The sequence below is a fragment of the Hevea brasiliensis genome, chromosome 9 (genome assembly GCF_030052815.1).
Source record: "Hevea brasiliensis isolate MT/VB/25A 57/8 chromosome 9, ASM3005281v1, whole genome shotgun sequence".
NCBI lineage: Eukaryota > Viridiplantae > Streptophyta > Magnoliopsida > Malpighiales > Euphorbiaceae > Hevea > Hevea brasiliensis.
In genome coordinates, this window is record NC_079501.1 from 14950605 (window position 1) to 14973034 (window position 22430).

At 34.8% G+C, this 22430-nt stretch overlaps 4 protein-coding genes across 10 annotated transcripts; 3 read left to right on the forward strand and 1 right to left on the reverse strand.

Moving 5' to 3' along the window:
- Positions 1 to 2060: 2060 nt before the first annotated feature.
- On the forward strand, positions 2061 to 5492 carry LOC110672829 (uncharacterized). 6 transcript variants are annotated; one of them, XM_021835724.2, is made up of 3 exons: positions 2061 to 2358; positions 2924 to 3014; positions 4329 to 5492. In XM_021835724.2, the coding sequence occupies exons 2-3, from the start codon at positions 2998 to 3000 to the stop codon at positions 5104 to 5106; spliced, it is 795 nt and encodes a 264-aa protein (XP_021691416.1). In that variant the 5' UTR covers positions 2061 to 2358; positions 2924 to 2997; the 3' UTR covers positions 5107 to 5492. The 6 variants fall into 6 exon arrangements, with proteins under 6 accessions (XP_021691416.1, XP_058009076.1, XP_021691413.1 ...); XM_058153093.1 differs by having other exon boundaries at positions 2061 to 2319; positions 2921 to 3014; XM_021835721.2 differs by having other exon boundaries at positions 2061 to 2319.
- An 866-nt stretch (positions 5493 to 6358) lies between these two features.
- On the forward strand, positions 6359 to 12725 carry LOC110672836 (rab escort protein 1). Of its 2 annotated transcripts, none has more exons than XM_021835735.2 (10): positions 6359 to 7214; positions 7697 to 7819; positions 8079 to 8178; positions 8535 to 8573; positions 8671 to 8914; positions 9005 to 9080; positions 10619 to 10811; positions 11602 to 11682; positions 11988 to 12073; positions 12508 to 12725. In XM_021835735.2, the coding sequence occupies exons 1-9, from the start codon at positions 6484 to 6486 to the stop codon at positions 12069 to 12071; spliced, it is 1671 nt and encodes a 556-aa protein (XP_021691427.2). In that variant the 5' UTR covers positions 6359 to 6483; the 3' UTR covers positions 12072 to 12073; positions 12508 to 12725. The 2 variants fall into 2 exon arrangements, with proteins under 2 accessions (XP_021691427.2, XP_021691428.2); XM_021835736.2 differs by lacking the exon at positions 12508 to 12725 and adding an exon at positions 12159 to 12486.
- Positions 12726 to 12996: 271 nt separating this feature from the next.
- On the forward strand, positions 12997 to 16975 carry LOC110672837 (probable serine/threonine-protein kinase PIX13). The gene is made up of 6 exons (XM_021835737.2): positions 12997 to 13908; positions 14015 to 14352; positions 14957 to 15092; positions 15232 to 15374; positions 15851 to 15974; positions 16277 to 16975. Exons 1-6 carry the CDS (start codon positions 13830 to 13832, stop codon positions 16696 to 16698), a joined length of 1242 nt encoding a protein of 413 aa, XP_021691429.1. The 5' UTR covers positions 12997 to 13829; the 3' UTR covers positions 16699 to 16975.
- Positions 16976 to 18145: 1170 nt separating this feature from the next.
- On the reverse strand, positions 18146 to 21026 carry LOC110672838 (4-hydroxy-tetrahydrodipicolinate synthase, chloroplastic). The gene is made up of 3 exons (XM_021835738.2): positions 20624 to 21026; positions 20380 to 20463; positions 18146 to 19274 (listed from the first exon to the last, which is right to left on the reverse strand). Exons 1-3 carry the CDS (start codon positions 20707 to 20709, stop codon positions 18347 to 18349), a joined length of 1098 nt encoding a protein of 365 aa, XP_021691430.1. The 5' UTR covers positions 20710 to 21026; the 3' UTR covers positions 18146 to 18346.
- Positions 21027 to 22430: the final 1404 nt, after the last annotated feature.

A 22430-nucleotide genomic window follows, 5' to 3' on the forward strand; every position in this document is an offset into this window, starting at 1 on the left:
ATAGATAGGAATTACTTGTGCATGAAAATTGTGTGTAAACAACAACCCTTTTCTGAATTACTTGCGTGTGTAGGATTAGAATTGCATTTTTTTAGGATAAAGTTTAAAGGAATAATAAATAAGACTTCTAGAAACATTAGTAGAGGACTGGCACTCGAATCAATGAGGTTAGACCAGGCGTAAGGGGTGCCTAACACCTTCCCCTTACGTACCCACTATCCCGAACCTAGACATTGGGCTATGGTAATGAAGGTTGTGGAAACTCTGCAAGGAGTAAGTTGCCATCCATGACTCTCGGAAGAAACACTGAATATGTCCCGGTTATTACCCAGGTGGCGACTCCTGTCTATCTATGCCTTCGTGGCATAAATCCTTAGTACCGTGGTAGTGTTATGAGAAGACGGTACTTACCAGTGGTTTGATTCTATTAGGATTGTATGAGGTGCATGTCTAGGAAATGCTGTCTAAGGAGGTGGTACTTAAGTGAGACCATTGTGACTCCACCATCTTTCCTGGGCATTACCTGGTGCATTTTATATAATTCCAATGGATGATATTTCGCCTCACGCCCCACTCCTCCCTACAAATATAGAAGTGTGTTTTGAGCCCTTTTGCAGGTTGGGTAGGTCCTAAGTGTACGGGAGACTCTGCCGGATTTTCGGCACGACTTATGACGAATTTGGTCTTTTCTTGATTTGTATTGAGTCATTTGTATTAAATAATTATAATGTAATTGTCAGGTGAGCCGGGACAGCCTTCTTCCTCCGCCCAGCCGCCACATTGACCGTTGTCAAGTCTGTGAGTAAAATATTAATTTTAATTGTAATTTCACTATTATTATATGTTCAAGCATGTCCATGCATCACTTATATGTATGTATCTATGTAGATAAAATCTATGCACGTTTTATATTGCGTTCATAACTGTTAAAGTGCCATGGATGTTGTTGTGGTAATTTGGAGCAGTGTGCGTGCGTTGGCGTGCGTGTGATGTGGTGTGGACTATGGATAGGACGGGTAGACACGGCTTGAGATCTTCGCTGGGACCCGGTCCTTCGGGGTAGTCACGGCTTGAGTTCTTCGCTGAGACCTCGATTTGGTTTATTAAGCGAAAGTCCGGCTTGAGTTCTTCGCTGTCACCAGGTTGGATTTAAGAGAGCTGTATAGGGGATCAGCTCCTATATATTATGATTGATATTACTGGGTGTGTGAGTGCTCCAAATTACCTTTTTGCTGTTATGATGTGAATTTATTGCTGTTGTTGCATTTCACTCTACATGATGCATTAGTTTTAGATAGTTATAGAAATTATGATTAAAATTGATATTTTACTCTCTGAGTCGAACGCTCACTCCTGTTCAATATTTTTTCAGGCTACAGGAGGATTTTGTTGTGGTTAACCTGCTTTTCTCCTTCGCAGGTTGTTTATTAATATTTGTGTAATTTTATTTAATCCTAGAATTTTCGCATGTGTTAGAAATATTTAAATGATTCTGGTCTGTAATATAAATTGTTATGTGGACCTGTAAAATTATTATATGCATGTTTGATGGGCTGGATGAGGGAGCTGAGCTCTCATTTATCTTTATGTTGATATGAGTATGTGGAGAGTGAGCTGAGCTCCCCAATTGATGATATATTTTGTTTACAGGTCGGGTGAGTCAAAAACTCCCCGTTGAAAGGTCCACTTTATGACCGGACTCTGTCCAGTTGATTTCTTGAAATTGGGCCCAAATGGGCCTTAGAGTTGGATTAATGAATATTTAGGCTTACTACGGGCCTCGGCAACTTTAGACTGGTCCAGGTCCTAGTGCCGGTCCGGCCCATAGGTTGTGTCGTGACAATATATATATATATATTTTTTTAAGAAAAAAAAAGGAATCGCATTTAGAATATAATTATAGAATTGAACTAACCATAGAAAAATTAAATTGAATCATTTTAATTTAATTTTATGGTTTAAATGATTCAATTTAGTTAATACTTAAAAAAATGGGTTAATTTTAAAACACCCAAATTTTAAGGGGTAAGTAATTTATTTGACTGCCGTTGATCGCTTTAGAAGGTGTCGCGATGACTCTATGTGCCCAATTCAACCCATAAGACTAAAGCCCTATCCTCTTTCTTTCTCATTCTCAGGAATCGCGATTGCAGCCTCTCTCTCTCTCTCTCTTCTCGCTCTTGGTCCACCCCTCCTCACTATGTTTTTTTATCAACCCTAAAATCCCTGCGTATAAATCACGCGATCTCTCTCTACTTGCTATCATTGTGTTGTCAAACAAAAAAGAAGAAGAAGAAGAAGAAGAAGAAGAAGAAGCAGGTGGATTTCATTTTCAAAAGACGATTTCACTTTAGTAACGTTTGTTGATTTCCTTCATTTATATTTAATGGGTTTTGGATATTTGATTTCGTGGGATTTTATTATTGATTTTATGTTTTTTCATTGCTGATTTTGTGGTTTTGAATATTTGATTTTGTGGGGTTTTATTATTGATTTTGTGGGGTTTTGATTGCTAATTTAGGGTTTCGATTATTGATTTTATGAGGATTAGGTTAACATGGACGATTTACTTGCATTTTAGTAAAGATTTTTGGGCGTTAATATAGGAGATTATTTTATGGGTTTTGAATAAAGATTTTAAGGTTTTTTTTTATTATTATTTTTTTTTTATAAATTAGTAAGAGTAGATTATTTCCTTGTACATGAATGAGTAAGGGTAGATTATTTCCTTGAATACAATTGTAAACTTTGTGATTAAGAGGAAGCCGATTCTTTTGTTTCCTAGTTGAATTAATTTTGAGTTCTGAGTATGCTTTCCTTCCTTCTGGTTCTCAAAATTTATGGGCCCAGCTAGGGTTCTAAAATTTTAATTTCTTCATTTCTTAACCTTTCTAGGATTTTTAATATCTCTCTAATTTCTCAGGAAATTGAGCGAGACTGCTGAACATTTTCAAAGACGCAAAGCAATAGAACAGGCTACTGAACATTTCAAAAACCATGTACGGATCCAGAGGGTAAGTATATAAAACTTGTTATTTCTTCTTTTTCTTTTTCGCACTTTGTTTGTAACTTGCTTCTGATTTGATGTTGATATTGTTGCTGCTGCTGCTGCTGCTGCTGTTGCTGTTGTACGTGTTTGTGAATACAGAATTGTGTAATAATGATTGTTAGGCAAACGAAAATAAATTTTATTTTTCTTTTTTCCTTCTATCATTTGTGAAATGATTTTGTACTGGTCTCGTGTTTTTTTTTTCAGTTTTACATGGGAAAGTAAATCGTACAATTTGAAGACACGATTTGAAATTTCCTAGATGGATTCCATTATTTGTACATATTCTAAGGTCAATGAATTTGAAAAAATAAAAACTGAAATTTCTCCAATATGTATTTTTCCCAAATATTACAGCGCAGGAATACTCAAAATCAATCAAAATTTGCAACTTTTGAGATAATTTATTTATTTTTCTTTGAAAAACCTTATAGCAGTCAACAAAATCTAGAGATGATCATTTTGCTATTCTCTAAAATGGGTATTAGTGTCAGATTTTTATTTATGTTCTTATGAAATCTGTTTTGCAAGACAGTTTGACAAACTTGTGTTTTTATACAAATCAGTGATTAACTGTTTTTGAGGGCGGCAAATTGTTCTAAGCATCTAAGGTTCACAATTGTAGTAGTCATAAAGAAAACCATTTGAAACCACTTTGATATAATTTACATGTGTGAATGAATGAAAAAGCAGTATGTTTTGTTTTCTTGTAGGGCGAAGCATATCCTCCATGACAAATTATATTAGGGTGATTGATTTGGACATTGCTTTTCTATCTTTTTTTTTTTATTATTATTTTAATACTTGGTACCATGGTTCCCTGTCAACTATAATCTGATTTAGTGTTGAAATACTTTTTACTTGTACCTTGTAGTGTTAATGGTTATTATGGAATCAGTATGTATACGAGGAATCTCATATATGGCATGACACTAATGTTATTGGTTATGTATCTTTGATTTCTGATGGATAAAAAATAAGTCTGCAGAAGTAATCACACATATGATATATACGTGATACATTATTTGCTGATCCTTTCTCATTACATTCGTTTGTTAGACACTTTGTTATTGCCATTGGTGATTATGTGCTATTGTCTTGCTTTGCATTTGTGGTTTTTCTGTAGTTTCTTTTAGGAGGGTTTTAAATATTATGCCTCCTCGTTTTTAAAAAAAAAAAACTGTAGGAATATTAGGTGTCAGGGAAGCTTGGGTTGGGTTTGGTTTTATTAACAGGTTGAGTGGGGATTTTTCTTTCTTTTGGGTATGGATAAATGAAGGGCAATGTTGGGAAGCGGGGGGGTTTCGGATGGGTACGAGGTCGGCTCAAAGAGACAAAGAATGATGGAATCAAATCCCTACTTCGCAGTGAGCAGTGGTCCTAGTGGTTTTCAACCCTACAGCTACGGTGGTGGATTTCAGCCCCCTGCCTTTCCTGTGGTTCGTCTGAGGGGGCTTCCTTTCAACTGCACTGATATAGACATCATCAAGTTCTTTGCTGGACTGGACATTGTGGATGTGCTGTTGGTCAATAAGAATGGACGGTTCTCAGGAGAGGCCTTTGTCGTCTTTGCAGGGTCCATGCAGGTTGAGTTTGCTTTACAGAGAGATCGACAGAACATGGGGCGTAGGTATGTGGAAGTTTTTAGGTGCAAGAGGCAGGATTATTACAATGCTGTTGCTGCAGAGGTGAATTATGAAGGGATCTATGACACTGATTATCATGGAAGTCCTCCACCACCTAAAGCAAAGAGGTTCAGTGATAAGGATCAATTGGAATACACTGAGATTTTGAAGATGCGGGGGCTCCCATTTTCTGTGAAAAAACCTGAAATAATTGAATTTTTTAAAGAATTCAAACTGGTTGAAGAGAGGATACACATTGCGTGTCGCCCAGACGGGAAAGCTACTGGAGAGGCATATGTGGAGTTTGTTTCTGTTGAGGAAGCTAAAAGGGCCATGAGCAAAGATAAGATGACAATTGGTTCAAGGTATGTTGAGTTGTTTCCTTCAACACCTGATGAAGCTAGAAGAGCAGAGTCAAGATCAAGGCAGTGAAGAATCAAAGGTGGCTAGGGATTCGGTGCTGATTTTTGGTTTAAGTTTTATGTTCTATCCAGCTGCTGTTCACTTCTATCATTACATGAATTAGTTGTGATGCTAAAGCTTACTACCTTTTAGGCGTTACGCTTAGAATATTCATATACCTATTTTTTCAATGTTGTATTTAAGTTTTAATATGGGGACAAGTGACACTGTGATCATGCAAGCAGTTAGTTTGTTAGACTGCTTATGATTCTGGATTGGTACTCCACCAGAAATTATCAGGTTAGATGAAGGAAGATACTGCTTTTCGAGGGCTTTGTGCATAAAGCAACCATGTTTGTCATCGTCTTGTTCAATTTATCATATAAGCAACCAGTGGACACAGGCCTTAACCTGTACTTCCCAGATCATGCACACTTGAATCTAGTCGCCTTAACAGTCTGGGATTCCAAAAATCATAAAAACTCTCTGTTATCCGCAAGTGAATGATAATTTCTTTGATCACAAAATTCATGGAATTCGGCTGAAGGTCCTGCAGTCGCCGTAGACGCTAGTAACATTCTTCACACACGCCGCATCTCTAAGAGACTTTCCATATGCTTAGAAAATGTAATGAAAGTGAGTAAAGGTTTATGGAAATAATACATTTAAAGCTACTTTGATGGGAAACTATTCTACTATTTATTAAAAAAAATATTTAAATTGACAAATAATCCAATGCAATTCACTTTTTTTTTTTTTTTTAAGAAATGTATGATTTATTGTTTTAAATGTCAGTAGAATTCATTTTTTATTCCTAATTAATTAAAATATTAATAAATTCAAATTAAAATAAATTATTATTTATTCATTAAATTTTATTATTGTTAATATATTTATTTTATTATTTTAAAAAATTAAAACATATATAAGATTTTAATTAATAATATTAAAACAATATACTTACCACGCCAAGATAACACAAGCCACTATAATCACATATTATCAATAAAATAAATTGAGGGATAAAATTTTAATTAAATTATTGTTTTATTTATAAATTTTGTTATTATGTATATTTTTATTCTTCTATTATGCAAAAAAAAAATGTTTTAAGGTTATTTATTTTCATGAGTATATTTTCTTAAAACATTAATAATTAAATAAATTAAAATAAATAAAAAAATTAAATTATTTGATCAAATTAAATATTATAAATATTTTAAGCTATTCTTCTAAATAAATTAATAAAAAATATTAGTAATTATGTAATATAAAAAAAAAAAAAAATTACTTGATTAGTATGAATCTACCCCTTTAAGGTAGCGTAGTAGGTCAGCAGCAACGGTTCTTCTTGCTGGCTGTAGCTGTTGGCTACTATCTCCTAACGACTTCCTCTGACGCGTCGCCATGAGCGAACCTCCGTCCTATCCTTCAATTGATCCCACCACCTTCGACCTCGTCGTCGTCGGAACCGGTCTACCAGAATCTATGATCGCCGCCGCAGCCTCTGCTTCAGGAAAATCCGTACTTCACCTCGACCAAAACAAATTCTATGGATCTCACTTCTCCTCTCTCCCCATCTTGGAACTCACCTCTTTCTTCAATTCCAATTCTACTCCTCTACCGCCGTCGTCCTCCTCCACCAGCGCAACCAGCAGCGACGACTACTCCGTCGTAAATCTCGCCATCCGCCCCCTCTATTTGGACGTCGAGATTTCCTCGTTTTCCACTCAACTTTTGGATGAACACTCGAATAAGTTCAATCTCGATGTATCGGGACCTAGGCTTTTATTTTGTGCGGATAGTTCCATCGATCTTTTGATAAAGTCTGGGGCAAGTCAGTACGTGGAATTCAAGAGCATAGATGCGAGCTTCGTGGGCGATGAGAGTGGGAAGCTGTGGAGTGTACCAGATACCAGGGCTGCTATTTTTAAAGACAAGAGCTTGAGCTTGATGGAGAAGAATCGGTTGATGAGGTTCTTTAAGCTGGTGCAGGTACATATGGCGGCTGCTTCTGATAGAGATGAAGGAAACGAGAATCAAGAAGAAGGAAAAGAATCAGAGATTTCAGAGGAGGATTTGGAAAGTCCATTTGTTGAGTTCTTGACAAAAATGAAGTTGCCTTCCAAGATTAAATCGTACAGACTGCTGCATCTTTATCTATCTGTTAGTGAGAGTTCTTTTTCTAACTGTTGCCAATTTTATCTTCTTCTTTTTCCTAATGCTTAATGGATTTTGGTGAAATTTGCTGTTTTTCTAATTCCAAAGCAACCTTTTTTGGTTTTTTTCTCGAATTTAGAATATTAATTTCCCTATTCGATGAGAATTTTACTAATACATTCCAATCCTACTTTCTGCATCGGAAGGTTTGCGATTGATGCTTTCAAGTACCTATTAACAGTCTCAAAAGATACTAAAGGAAGTCTTTAGTTTGTATCATTTACTGGGATGAAATCTTTCTATTTGTTTTTGCCTTTTTGGTGATCCATTTTCCTCGCCCCCACGATAATGAACTTGTGTTCAAAATATCCGTGTTTCTCATTGATTAGCTGTTATCTTTTGTTTTTAGCCATTTGCGGTGTGCTTCGGTGACATATTTTACCCCTCTTACCCTCTCCAGGATTATCCTATATGCTATAGCCATGGCTGATTATGACCAGGACAACAAAGAGCAATGTAAAGATCTACTCAAGACAAAAGATGGAATAGCTCGCTTGGCTTTGTATCAATCGTCAATTGGCAGGTAAATAATCCCTTCTTATTCATAGCTGAGCCAGTGATCCTCTAATTTTAAATTTGAGCAGTTTTTATGGTCCTGCACTTGCTACTGGTGTGATATTGGTGCCAGAAATGCATATTGTATAACTTCTTGATCATATCATTTCCCCAATTTGGTGTATCCCAAGAGAAGTGTAGGTTAAAAACGCATGCACTGGGGTTCTTTCATTAGGTAAGCAAGTTAAATTGCTGCTACTCTTTCTTAACTGTTTTTATCCCTTTAGGTTGACAAATGCGCCTGGGGCTTTTATTTATCCTATTTATGGTCAAGGGGAACTGCCACAAGCCTTTTGTCGTCGTGCTGCAGTGAAAGGCTGTATTTATGTAAGTTCTAGTTAATGTTGCTATGATGCCCTTTTTTTTTTTTTTTTTTTTTCTCTCCCTTGATGAAAAAGGGACTCTAATCTTGTTTAACAATTCCTTTTCTCTTATAAAATGAATATCTTTTCTCTCTAATATCCATTTTTTTTAGATCTCTGTGGTTCTATTTGCCTTTGGATTTGAGGGTATATGGAAACTGCATAACTATCTTACTGGTTTCCATTCCCCCTGTGAAGGGGGGAAATTAATGAATTTGAAGACTGCACATTAAATTATGGAATATTGTTTATATAGTGAAAATGCGCCACTGTAGATTTGTAAAGCTAATTACTTCTTTGTTTGAAACTTCTGTTATACAGGTTTTGCGAATGCCAGTGACTTCTTTGCTTTTGGAAAAGGTGCTGAAATATGCTAATGGTTGCTTAACAAATGGATAATATTGAATTAGTGTAGCTACTTTTAAGATATAAATCTCTTTGCTTCAAAATTTTTCAGAGTAGTGGCGTGTACAAAGGTATAAGATTGGCTTCTGGTCAGGACATATTTAGTCAGAAGCTAGTTCTGGATCCATCCTTAACAGTTCCATCCCCCTCAGCTTCTCCATTGGATTCTTTCCATGAAAGTTTTCAATTTCTATGCATGAGAGATGTTAAACAGAAGGTGGCTAGGGGAATATGCATTATGAGAAGTTCCTTGAAGCCAGACATATCAAATTTCCTGGTTGTATATCCTCCTCAATGTAAGATTAATTTCTAGTTTTGCTCTTGTAGTTTGGTGCAGTTTTGAATAAAAGAAATATCTTCTCTTTTTTAATTGTTCTCTTTCTTAGCATTGTATCCTGAGCAGATTACATCAATTCGAGCTCTCCAGATTAGTGGCAATTCAGCTGTTTGTCCGCGGGGCATGTAAGTTTGCATTTAGTCCTTGAGAAGCTGCATATTACCATATGTGCATGTTTCTTTTTGAGTTTCGGTCTATATAGTTAAGCATCTACTATGTTTAAATATGCTGTGGTTTTTTATACTCCTAAAGCAACCCTCCTGCTGAAGTAGAAAATTTCATAGGGTTTGTAATCTATATTGAAGGCCTAATGACAAAAGAAATCATGAACTATGGAACTTTTTACAATTATTTATCATTTTAGGTCATAAGCTTTAGTTAGTTGGACTATTGTGTTACCCTGCCAGCCTCTCTCTCTCTCTCTCTCTCTCTCTCTCTCTCTCTCTTTAAGTTGGTGTTAATTTATTAAGTAGGACACTAAGCAATAACTCTAGGGCTCACTTTGTGCTGAGAAGAAGTTAATGTGGCATGAAGTCTACATTTCGGAGCATATTTGCCTTGGAATTGGAAATCATATTTTGCAATATTCCATTTGATTTGTAGAATCATATGCCCTAGGAAGTGGATTTTATGCCATTTCAGCTCGTCAACATGTTATAGCACTATGGTCTTTTTTGTGAGAAAAAGTCCTAAAGCATTTATACACTTATTGATATATTTGATAGTAATATTTAGAGGGTGTTTAGTTTGACTTATAAGACATTCAAACTTACTATAAATAGATCAAAGTTTAGTTTGGCTTAATTTAAAAAAAAAAATTAAAATAAGTCCAAATTCATGAGTAAGGTAACCTTTACTTATGACTTATTTATTTATTTTAAAATTACCCTTTGATCAAATAAAATAAAATATTATCTTAATAATTTTTATAAATATCAACACTGCTCTTATTTTAACAATTACAACATTCAATTACACATCCTTTTTAGTCATTTACAAATTAAGCTACTTTTAAGTACCTTTTAACCAAACACTTAAACTATTTAAAAGTTACTTTGAAGTAATTTTACCAAACAATCAACTGCGTATTTTTAAATTAACTTATAACTTAAATAATACATTTTAAGTCAAAAGTTAAAAAGTAAGTAATCAAACTAAACACTCTCTTAGATTTTTAGCTAGAAAGAAGGAAAGGAATTATGATTCTAAACTGCTTCAATGTCTCAATAAATTTTTTATGATTGGATTCCTACTTTGAAGTCCTGTGAATTTTCTTCCTCATCAAAAAGATTAGAAACTGCTTCAATGTCTTGATAAAAATTTGTCATGATATTGGATTGCTACGCTGAAGTCCTGTGAATATTCTTCCTCATCCAAAAGATTGTGAGTTTCAGGAAATGCCTAAGTTCATCTCTTCTAGACACTTTCTGAGACTAGCATTGGGACATATGAAAAGATGGTATGGGAATAGTAATTATCCTTACTGATACACAAAATCATTACTATTTTTTTTTTCCCTCCAAGTTAATACAATAAGAGCAGACCAGATGAGAACCGCTGTTTGTTTTGCTATGACCCCACTCTTCTTCTTTTCAAGAAAACTGTGATGATAGACTTGACCATTTCTGTTCATTTTTTAACCTTTTTATTTCTTTCTTTTCAGGTTTGTGCTGTATCTGTCGGCTTTGTCTGATGATGCTCATCAGGGGAAGAAGTCACTAAATGCAGCTATGAATGCCCTTTTCACTTGTCCTGATTCTGTGAATCTTGAAAGTAGTTGTGCAGATCAAAATGAAAATGCAGAACTAAAACCCACTCTACTTTGGAGCGCATTGTATATTCAGGAGCTTGCAACGGTTTGCTTCTTGACTTTTATTGGCTTATATTTTCCTTGGTGTGTATTGAGCACGATAGTCATAGATATAATTTTCTATGGGGTGAAGCTTAATGGTTACTAGGATTCTGATATACTTAAGTGTCTGTTAAGTGTTTGTTGGGTAGCATACTTGTCAGGATTACAGTTGCTAGTTAGTTGGAAATTGTTGTTTCTTCTTGACTTGTGTATTTGGAACTTGTCAAAGCAACATCAACAACTTGTCTAACAGAGCTGAATGGCGAAAATGATCCATATGACTGACTCCAAATAATTTTGGATTAAGTATTAGTAGTTGTCAGTTGGACTGATGTAATTGGACTTCTGGTTATGCAACTTGCTGGTTCCTAGTTTTATCCTCCTAGGATCTGCAATATAATTTGATAACCTAGAATTGTCATTATTTATGATGCACTTATTTTTACCATTTTCTTCACCTTTTGCAATGTGCTCTACATGGTTGGAGCTCTCAGTATTTTTGGGGTAGGGGGAGAGTGTTGGACTGACTAATGCCTCCTTTTTTTCAGTGCTTCTAGTAATTCTGGGGATTCATATACTGATTTGTATTAATTATTAGTTGATCTTTTACTACCTTTACAAAATTATTTTGGGGCCAACACGACAGCAGAACTTGTAAATTGCGCAAGAGAAACTACTTGTCTGAGTGTGTTATATATATATATAAACTTTGCTAAAGTCCAAGAAGACTTTATAGATATGGATGCATTGAAACTGATATGGGTTTGACTTAGATCGATCTTGCTATATTTTAGGGTCAATTTGATTCTATCAGCTTCACTCCCATGCCCGATGGAAATCTGGACTATGGTGATGTCTTAGATTCAGCTATGAAGGTATTTTATTTTCTGTTTCACTTTCATGATGAATAAGGTTTCATTATGCCTAAATCCTTATTACTATTTGTTGCATATGATTATATCATGTTTCCATATTTTGTTTAAGAGGAAAATTAAGGAAAATGGCTGAACAAACAAGTGCACACGCTTGTCTGGTTTAATTGTAAGGTTGTTTCCAAATACGCGTGTGATGTGCCCCATGATTGTTCTGTGTTTATTTAATAAATTTTCTTTACTGAGATTGAAAAGTTATCAATGTTTTTCGTGCTGACAATGATTTTGCTGGTTCATGCACTGCACAGCTGTTTCAGAAGATGTATCCAAATGAAGAGTTTTTTCCAGATACAGTTGAGCATGATGATGGGCTCAGCTTAGAGGAGACATAGAGGTGCTTTCCTGGACTGTACACTTTACATGTGCCCTGTAATGTTAAACAGTATCCACTTATCTTCCTATACTGTCTGCAACTGCAGCAATGCTTTGACATTACTATTTACCAGATGTAATTCCTGAATTTGCTGAGAAACTTCAGGGGGTTTACTATTTGCGTTTAAGCTGCTGGATTGCACAACCCAAGCCTCAGTTTTTGTTGTAAAGTACGAAAACATTAAAAATACAGATGAAATGTTCGTTTGCCAACATAATTGTTTAACCTCTCTGTTGAAGTCCCTGATTATTAATTGTTGAATGGACCCTGGACTTGATGTAATATGGGCTTGAACTGGGAAGGAATTGGACTGAATCTGTTAAATTGTTCCTCAAAGTTAGCCCAATCCATTTGCTTATAGATTTTTTTTTTTTTTTTTTTTTTTTTTTTTGTAGGTGGATTAAGAGAGTGGAGAGTGCATGCTCAAATATGATCTATTAAGTGAGTGATATGCCTTTTAACCATCAAAACAAGGTAGGCTAGTCAATATGAGTTGCTAATTTCCTCCCTCTTATGCAAAGTAAAGGGATCTTGAATAATTATCGTAGATTTGGAAAGCATATGGATAGGAGACAAATATAAAAGGTCAACAAGTGGTTTTAGTGTTTGATGAGATCAGGTCTTGAAATTTTGGTCAATTGATAAAATTTACAGACTTTAATTTTTAGGTGTCTTGCTACAAAATTCGGGTGAGTTTAGTTTGTAATTATTGGTCTATAAAATCCACATATAAATTAACTATCCTGCTTCGAATGAAGTTAAAATTTGATTTTATTATTTTGGATTATAAATCTTTTTTTTATCTTAAAATTTTAATGCGTCTCTCTATTTTAAGTTAGAATACAAGCTTGGACATGCCTTAGTAAGAAGGGCTTTGAAGAATCTTTGATGTTTAATAAAAGCAGTTTTGAATTGTTTATGCCCAAATAACAATGTTGTTGGGATCAGGGGTGTAAAATGCTGTTGTAGGGACTACATAAGCTCTAGCGGGGATTGGAGATTAATTGAAGGAAGGGTGGGTAGTTGGAAGTTGATGTAAAAGGTGGTCCTCACAGCCTTCCGACAGGAAACAAAGAAGCAAATTGACTAATTTCCAATTAAAACAACAAATTCATATTTCATTACCGTTGGACTTCAAAACCGAGTGGCACGTTCGTCTTGACCTTCAACTTCAATCACTTCACTATGCATTGCTAGTCTTCTTCCTTTTTCATTTTACTTTCTTCACTTCAAATTTTCCAAATTATTATTATTATTAATTTTTATTTTCAATCCTTATATTATAAAAATGTATTTTAATTTTTGGATGACAGTAAAAATCGAAGCTGAAGTAAGTAACGGTAGTAACATAAATAAGGTCGTTGCTAAATAGCGGCGGTGAGTTCCGTTGCGTAACTTCTTTTCATAGGAAGAAAAGTCCATGGCCTATAAATTGTAAAATACAGAGCTGGCGACAAAATATGAAACCAGAAAAGTGGGATTTTGGTAACTGCGACGAAAAAAAAAGGCTGAGACCATTCTTTTTCCTCCCTATAAAGAAGAAATCGAAGTGAACATCATCCAAAAGCTAAAAGCAACAAAACCCACTTTTTCTTGCTCCTCTCCTCTTCTTTTTCATCTCTTCGATCCAACCCCCTTTATATACTTCTGCCATCAACATGTTTTCTTGATCTAACGAGTTGTTGTAGCATCTAAGAGAAACAGGTTAAAAGTCAACATGGGCAATTGCTTTGGATCTCCCTTTCAGGATGCTATTCCTAGCTTCTCTTTCACCACTACCAATACTCACACCCCTGGTACCTTTCTCTCTCTGCTTTTTCTTTCTTTTGGGTCTTTAAGAGTTATATGTTAATGTTTGCTTTTGAAGCTGATCTGTTGCATTTTGTTGTTTTCGTGCTACAGGGTCATCAAATAGCAACACCACCATGGATTTCTCTGCCACGAGCAGCAGTGCAGGGAAAAGTCAATTCTCTGCTGCAGTTAGTGAAGTGAATGAAGAGACAAATCCAAACGGTCAAATATTGGAAGCACCAAACTTGAAGGAGTTCACCTTTGCTGATTTGAAGAGTGCCACAAAGAATTTCAGACCAGACACTTTGTTGGGTGAAGGTGGTTTTGGTAAAGTCTACAAAGGATGGATAGATGAAAAGACTTTTGCTCCATCCAAAAGTGGTATTGGTATGGTGGTTGCTGTCAAGAAATTGAACCCAGAAAGTGTTCAAGGGTTTCAAGAGTGGCAGGTCTTGATTCTAATTTCAATTATACAATTATCCGTTAAAAAAATTGGAATTATTAAGTATTTATTGATCATTCTGTTTCCAATATCTTGTTTCTGTTGAGTCTGTGAACGTAAAAGAAAAGAAAGAATAAAAGAGGGGAAAGGGAAAAAAAAAAGGTAAGCAAGGGTGATCTTTGTTGTTGGCTTCAATCATTTTCCGAAATGGATCCCATTTGCAGTGACATTTGGTATGCTATTGACTGGAATTTATTTCACTAGTGTGATTGCTGGTGGAAGATGCCTTGCTCATAAGGTCACCTCTGCAGTCATATCTTTGTAGCTATGAGACCTCTTTTGAGGAAAAATGCTTGAAGAGTGATCATAATTACAAAATTATGTATAGCTAATAACTCTAGCTTGGTTGGATTTTTTTTTTGTTTTTTCATGGGAGAGGAATGGAGAGGCCAGTCTGAGCCAGGGTTTGAAACCTTTTGTTCTCAAAATGTGGGGCAGGTGCTCAACCATTGGGCAATAGTTCCATAGCTTTGTTGAAAACATTTTAAATCTGCGCAACATGGCCCTTATTATTGATGCTAACTATCTGTGTTTCTTTTTTGAAAATGCAGTCAGAGGTGAACTTTCTAGGCAGATTGTCTCATCCCAACTTGGTTAAATTGTTGGGTTATTGTTGGGAGGATAAAGAGCTACTCCTTGTGTATGAATTCATGCAGAGGGGAAGCTTGGAGAATCATCTTTTCAGAAGTAAGAATTGATGGAAAAGAGTAAGAAGAGAGAGAGAGAGAGAGAGAGAGAGAGAGAGAGAGAGAGAGAGAGAGAGAAGGCTAGGGTTTACTAAGTCTTAGATAAGTTATATTGAATATTGGATTGTTTATTCGTGCAGGGAATCCTGCCATTGAACCCTTGTCTTGGGACTTAAGGCTCAAGATAGCCATTGGAGCAGCTCGAGGTCTTGCTTTTCTTCATACTTCAGATAAGAAAGTCATTTACAGAGATTTCAAGGCCTCAAATATACTGCTTGATGGGGTTAGTTTATAATTTATCCGTTCTTTTTTCAAAAGAAAACTGAGGCCTAATTTGAATCCTCTATTTGTTTCTTGCAAAGATGAAAGAATTGGAGACTAATTATAGAAATATGGAACAAATGACGAATTTGTAGTGGGATTGCCATTTCAATCAAGGATTCTATTTTCCCTTCTCTTTCTTATGGTATTTAGTGAGATCTTGGGTCTATAATAAGACTGGTAATTGATTTTTGTACTTGACTAACTATAAAGATACTTTTATAGTAACAATACCAAATTTATTAAACTTCCGAAAAAAATAAAGGTGCCTTCCTTTTAATGTACTTTCAAGCTTAAACAAGAAGAGAAAAAATGAGTATGGAGTTTGAAAGTACCCTTTATAGGTGTAGGAATCTATTATTTGGCATTTATCTTTATTATATGTGGATATTTTAGTGATATTGCATTTTCTTTTCTTCTTTTGTTTTCCATTTACAGAATTACAATGCAAAAATATCAGATTTTGGCCTGGCCAAATTGGGGCCTTCAGGCGGTGACACACATGTGACAACCAGGATTATGGGAACTTATGGGTATGCTGCTCCTGAGTATGTTGCAACAGGTAATACTACAAATGACAAATTGTTAAACCTCAAATCTATTTGCAAGCAACTTTGTGAAATTATATATAGGTGGTCCGGATAAGAAATGAACATTTTCACTATTCCAAGTGATCTAAAAGATACCTTTAGCAGTTGAGCACTGAGAATCAGGAATTCTGACTGCATACTCAGTTATAGGCTTTCATTGACAAGCCAAAAATGAACAGGACATTTAAATTGCTGCTCAAATAGGGTTTTGTCTTTCAGAGCATATATATACCTATATGAATATGCTGACATGCAGTTTTTTCATAATAATCAGGTCATTTATATGTTAAGAGTGATGTGTATGGGTTCGGCGTGGTGCTGCTTGAAATGCTGACAGGCTTAAGAGCGCTTGATACAAAACGTCCAAGTGGGCAGCAAAATTTGGTTGATTGGTTGAAACCAATTCTCTCGCAGAGAAGAAAGTTAAAAGACATTATGGATGTAAGAATAGAAGGTCAATACTCTTCCAAGGCAATGTTACAAGCAGCACAACTTACTTTAAAATGCCTAGAATCGGATCCTAGAAGCCGTCCTTCCATGAAAGAAGTTTTGGAGGCATTGGAACAAATAGATGCAATCAAGGAAAAACGAAAACCCAGGGGGACCAAAAGTATTTCTGGTTCCTCACATTCTTCTACTTCTCGCAAACCTTACCGTCATCGTTACCCACTCCACTCGAGACCTCAGGACGCCTAAATACAAGCAGGATGCCATTGTGACTGACAAAAGGGTGAAGGTAAAAACATGTTGGATTCAACAAGTTTTTGTGTTTTGACAAAGTCATTTATACTGTTATTTTTTATTTGTTTCAACTTGTGATTAAATGATCATATTTTTTAGTAATTCCTTTTAGTTTATAGCAAATTTTGTCATAGTTGCCATTTATGCTCAAAAGAGATGATCAGTGCTGTAACTCATAAAGAAGCTTGATTTTCCAATGTAATTGTGGATAGAGTCAGAAAATTTTCTTCTACTCGTCTTGTTTCATGGTTTTAGTCATCTGTTGAAATTTTCAGGGAAATATAACCAGGGCACACTTGCTCTCTTTGCATGCCCATTTGAATATATAGTTTGCCAACTTTCTGACGCTTGCCAGGAAGGTAGCTCCCCAAGGCTATTGGCTTACACCATATCCATTCGCAGCTTTTAGCAATTTATTCAAAGAAAGAATGTAACCATGTTGTTGAAAATTTATTAATAAAAAATATTTATATGTCATGTCATAGACTTGGTGAGATTACATATAATTGGCAAGAGACTGGGCAAGTCACATTGATGATTAAAGTAATATTCCAACTGTATTCCAGCTAATGGGTTGTAATTAGTCAAAATTCCAGCCGTCCTTGACACTCTCATTAATTTATTATCATCACTCAGATTATCACCATTGTATTCAAATATTCGAGTGTTTGTTATCAAGCAGATACCAAATAATAGGAAATCCAGTTGTGATGTAGATAGGTGGATACTTTTGTGGTGGTCCTGCGGTCTTGGATCTTATATGGCCTAAGTAATGTGTGTGTATGTGTGCCGTATATAAACGTGTGTATAACTATTTTTCAGCCAGTAATTATTGGATGGTGTGTCTCTGTACCGTGTATTTGTTGAATTTAATTTAAAAAGAAATTCATTAAATTTCATACATAGGAGAAAAATTTATAATAATTAAATAAATCTTATGTTTAGACTTTGGAAAAATCATGTATGCCACCAGAACCCTTTTAACACTCATATACATATATTAATAATGGTCTTATTTATTCTAAATAAAATTGAATTTGATTGTTTTAATTTCGTGATTTTATTTTATATATATATATATATATATTTTTTCCATTATTTTTATTTTGTTACAAATGAATTATAAATAATAGTTTTAATTGCATAAACGTTTGGATTCTGATAATTCTCTTTTTATCATCTCTTATGAGAAGTTTATACACCACATATAATACTTAGAAATTATTAAATTTTCTGAAAAAAAAAATTGTAATTTACATATTTCCGAACAACCGTTGAACCGTTAGATTTCTTCGAGCAGCTTGTGATTACATTCACAATGAAAATTATAATAGCTAATTGAAATTATAATAGGAATACGAATACAATGTCAACCAATATTTCTCATCCGCGAGCAACACGATTTGCAAGCAACCACCCCTAAATGGATATTTTTGGCATTAAAAGCACACTACATTTAGCACAAAACCAGCGACAATAAGTCAAATACTACATTTCCACTTCCATGTTTAACGAGGTATCAAGAACCCTTATTGTTAACTGAAAATGCAAAACCATAATAATCATAAGGCCTATTCTAAAGATCCTTGTCAATAAAATCTGCCTAGTACCGACCTACTAATATGAAGTCATCATCATCAAGAACCTCAACGTCTTTTTCTCCCACAAAATTCTCCCGCCCGATTGACTTTACCAAATTCACAAATTCTACCCTCTTTGGCAGAGGAAGAGGTACATATGGTAGCCTGAAAACTGGTCTCACAACTCCAAGCTGTGCAAGAGCAGTGTTCAATGCAATGGGGTTTGGCTCCTGGAAAAGCCAATCTATGAGAGGCATTAGTTTTGAATTAAGTGCAGGATCCTTCCCCTCAAACATAAGTTTTCTCATTAAGCCTGGGACTAAGTTGCTAGTAACAGAAATCACTCCAGTAGCCCCATGGTTCCACCTTGCATCATGGCATTGATCATCATTCCCACTCCACACCACAATTCCTTTCTCCGTGTACTGTTCCACCCTATCATTACCCACACATTCCTTAACACCTGCCAAGTTAGGACTCTGTGCCACACTGTGTATCACACGCGGGGGAATATCTTGGCCAGTTCGTGAAGGCACATTGTAAATAATAGTTGGACCCATAGGTAGCACACTATCGAAGTGAGAAACCAGGCCCTCCACAGAGGTTTTACCATAGTATGGATTGATGTGAAGAGCAGCATGCATTCCGACTGCAAAGCCTTGCTCTGTGGCATGAATTGCTTCCCTTGTAGAGTTGCTTCCAGTGTTTCCGATCACCTTGATAGAACCACCAAAACAGTTAACTGTATGGCCAATGAGCATTATGTGTTCATCCCAGCTCATCAACTGACCTTCACCAGTCGTGCCGCCAACAATCACACCTTCAGCACCATTAACAATTTGCATATTGACCGAGGCATCATATGCTTCAAGATCAAATCTACCATCAGGTAAATATGGGGTTTTGATGGCTGTTATCAATCTAAGCGATTTTATATCCTCAGGTGATGTCCTGCAAACATCAAAAGTGCACATATAACTCTCTGCAGCATCAATTCTTGAACCAAACAAGCATTTTATCAACAAGTAGTCCTCAACAATGAGTTGAGCTCACGAAAAGCATCATCAAACCAGCCACATACACACCAAAAAAACATGCTTTGTTCTACCAGAATCCATTACCATATAAAAGCCATCACCAAGCTTGCAAAACTAAATTATCTTGCACTTGATCAGGATATACTATAGTACATATGAATGGTTCCCACCAATCTTCATGGCACTCATCATTTGGTTTAGAATCTTTCTAAAGAATCATTCAGACCATTCAATTAATCAGTGAACTAAGTACATACAGAGTTCATGTTATTATTATCTAATATTTTACAGGTGCTGTGATTTTAATATGAGCCATGCCTTTCCCTACTCAACAGAACAAGATGTTGAAAGTTGTAACTATGGTTTATACGATATTGAGGTCCTTATCAACAAACCACAATTAAAGATAAAGAGTTATTTTAGTTACCTGTATATGACTAGCAGCAAAATCAAAGTGTTTGATCATCTAAAATTTTTGAAGCAACTAATGGCTAATTTTGACTTTTAAATTCATTCTAATTCATTGACCTTAGCGCTATATTCAACACTAGCAAAAAGCTCCAGACAAATAAACTCAAGGAATTCATTTACAATGTAAACTTATCACTAACATTATGTATCTGGCTACCCCTCATTTTACTCCATTGAATATGTTTGGTTATATTGGTCCAGTCTCGCCAGTTTACGTTGAATAAAGGAAGCAAACTCTTTGTAAAGAACCTAGATAAACATCAGACTCTCAACGATCACAAATAACAAAAACACTGATAAATTTCTTATGTAGGCATCCGACATAATACAGAAAGCATTTTCGTTAGCTATAGTACAACAACACACAAATCTGTCTTATAGCACACATAAAATACTCATCCATAAAAACCAAACCAGAAAAGACTAGCTCATGTAGCACTAGAATACACAAATCTATCTTATATCACACAAGCAATAGTCATCTATAATTCCCAACCAGAAAAAAAAAAATCAAAATGAGACTGCATCACGCACTCTTGATAGTTTACCTATTTTTAACTTCAAAACTTCGCATTGGGAGATGGAAATTGGGTATTATAGCAGCTTGAGGAGACCTCCATTTTGCACTCCTCCTGTTCCAAAAAAACAAAGATAAATAAAGGAAGCACCTTCAGAGAAGAAATAGACAAAATAAAATATTGGCAAAGACAGATATCTCGACTACTATTGCAGAAGGAAGGCTACAAGAGCTTCAAAACAAACTGATCAATTAAAAATAAAAACAGATTCAACCTCTTGTAGCATCTGGTGGAAACAGGAAGGGGAAGCTGGCAAGCAGAATCCCTCAAGCACACACTACTGCCACTCAAAGCAGCCATCTCTTATTTTATCTCTTCCTCTTCTGAAACAAAGAATAATACCCAAGAAAAATTTCTAGAACTAGAGCGAAAAGGCTAAAGATTGCGACTTTTTTAGTGAATGGTAATGGTGATAATGGTGAAAATTGTAGAGATAAACGCTGTGGAGATAGTTTGCAAGAAGCAGTGGAGATTGACGGCGGAACTAGAGCTTTGGTTATCGGAGTACATGACGTTAGATTTCCGATCAATAGACGGCACTGGCGGCTGCTATGACGATGTATTGCTCTCCCCTTATAATCGAAACAGAGGCTACGTGTCTGTTGTGCCGTGTTAGTCTAGGGTTGCATTTATGTGACGACAGGTGGCCTGTTTTTTCCATTTGATTAGTTGGTTTAGCATTAAATTAATTTTGATTATACTTGATTAAAAATTTAAATAAATTTTAAAAATTCTCCTGCATGAAAGATAGTAATTTCAAAATTACAATATGAAAAAAAATAAAATAACAAATTATAAGATAATTTGATTTTTTTTATTTTTAATATCTTAATTTAAAAATGTTTACTTTTATATATAAATTATTATTTTAATTTATTATATTTTTATTAAATATAAAAAATGAAAAATGAAAAATATCCCAGTGAGTTAGAAACGACAAACAGTCTGAGTTTTTTTTACTATTGTCGTTTGGTGCAAAAATTTCCTCCATGACTTTTTGGCCTTCTTCTTCACGCGTATGAGAATGTGGTTAAATTAAACAAAATATTGTCAATGCCATTTGCCTTTTACCAAGTAATGCTCTTATAACCAAAAAATTTATTAAATTTTATTTTTTCTAATTTAATTGAAACTAGAATTCTAATTTATACTACTTTGAAAATGATTTTACTTATTGAAATAAATTTATTAGTATTTTTTATTAATTTTAACTTAAATTATTAATAATTAAATAGAGATTATATATAATTGTGTTAAGTAATAAAAATTATTAATTATTTTAATTTAGAAAAAATAAAAATATTTTATGATCATAATTAAAAAAAAATAATGAAAATCACATTTCCTCGGCCCCCGGTTCACAAGTTTAGCACACAACATTCAGATAAAAAAATAATAATAATAAAAAAAAAAACTAGCACACAACTGCCTCGGGCCCCGGCTCTTGACACGAAGGAAGCAGCCGGTCTGTTTTTTTTGGAAGCAAAAATAATTTTGTATTACTAAAAATTCTTATATCTATTTAATATATTTTTATGTGTGTATATCAATAATTCCAAAATATGTATTTGAACCAGGCCTATTTTACATGAATATTTGAATTTTAATGTAACACCCCTAATTTTTTTAAATTTATTATTTTTGAATAATTATTGATATTTTATTTTATTGAATTTTAAGAAATTATTTAAAATTTTTCAGATTTTAGAAATCAAGTTCGGTTTTTCGAAAATAAAACTTTGATAATTTTTAAAATTTAATTTAAAGACCACGTGGCAAAACTAAAAATATATTTGGAGTCTATGAATTTTTCTGAGTTTTCTATAATTTTTTTCAGAATTTTTGGACCTCATTTTCGGTCTCAAGGTAGAGTAAAAATTTAAAATTTTATATCCCGAATCGAACCGGCCGAATCGAACTGGACCGAATCAGACAGACCGAATCGGGCTAGCTCCTTTTTCTTCTTCTTCTCCTCTTCCCGCTCGCATTCTCCTCCCTCTCTCTCTCTCCCATTTTCTCTC

What these genes read in the sequence shown, in the direction of transcription:
- LOC110672836 (XM_021835735.2), top strand. Translation starts at nt 6,484, where the DNA reads ATGAGCGAACCTCCGTCCTATCCTTCAATTGATCCCACCACCTTCGAC. An exon ending in CAGTGAAAGGCTGTATTTAT is followed by an intron (nt 8,179 to 8,534) that starts GTAAGTTCTAGT and finishes TCTGTTATACAG; the next exon opens with GTTTTGCGAATGCCAGTGAC. An exon ending in GGTTGTATATCCTCCTCAAT is followed by an intron (nt 8,915 to 9,004) that starts GTAAGATTAATT and finishes TCTCTTTCTTAG; the next exon opens with CATTGTATCCTGAGCAGATT.
- LOC110672837 (XM_021835737.2), top strand. Translation starts at nt 13,830, where the DNA reads ATGGGCAATTGCTTTGGATCTCCCTTTCAGGATGCTATTCCTAGCTTC. An exon ending in TACCAATACTCACACCCCTG is followed by an intron (nt 13,909 to 14,014) that starts GTACCTTTCTCT and finishes TTCGTGCTACAG; the next exon opens with GGTCATCAAATAGCAACACC. An exon ending in AAGGGTTTCAAGAGTGGCAG is followed by an intron (nt 14,353 to 14,956) that starts GTCTTGATTCTA and finishes TTGAAAATGCAG; the next exon opens with TCAGAGGTGAACTTTCTAGG.
- LOC110672838 (XM_021835738.2), bottom strand. Translation starts at nt 20,709, where the DNA reads ATGGCTGCTTTGAGTGGCAGTAGTGTGTGCTTGAGGGATTCTGCTTGC. An exon ending in TCCACCAGATGCTACAAGAG is followed by an intron (nt 20,464 to 20,623) that starts GTTGAATCTGTT and finishes TTTTTGGAACAG; the next exon opens with GAGGAGTGCAAAATGGAGGT. An exon ending in AGTTTTGAAGTTAAAAATAG is followed by an intron (nt 19,275 to 20,379) that starts GTAAACTATCAA and finishes TGATGTTTGCAG; the next exon opens with GACATCACCTGAGGATATAA.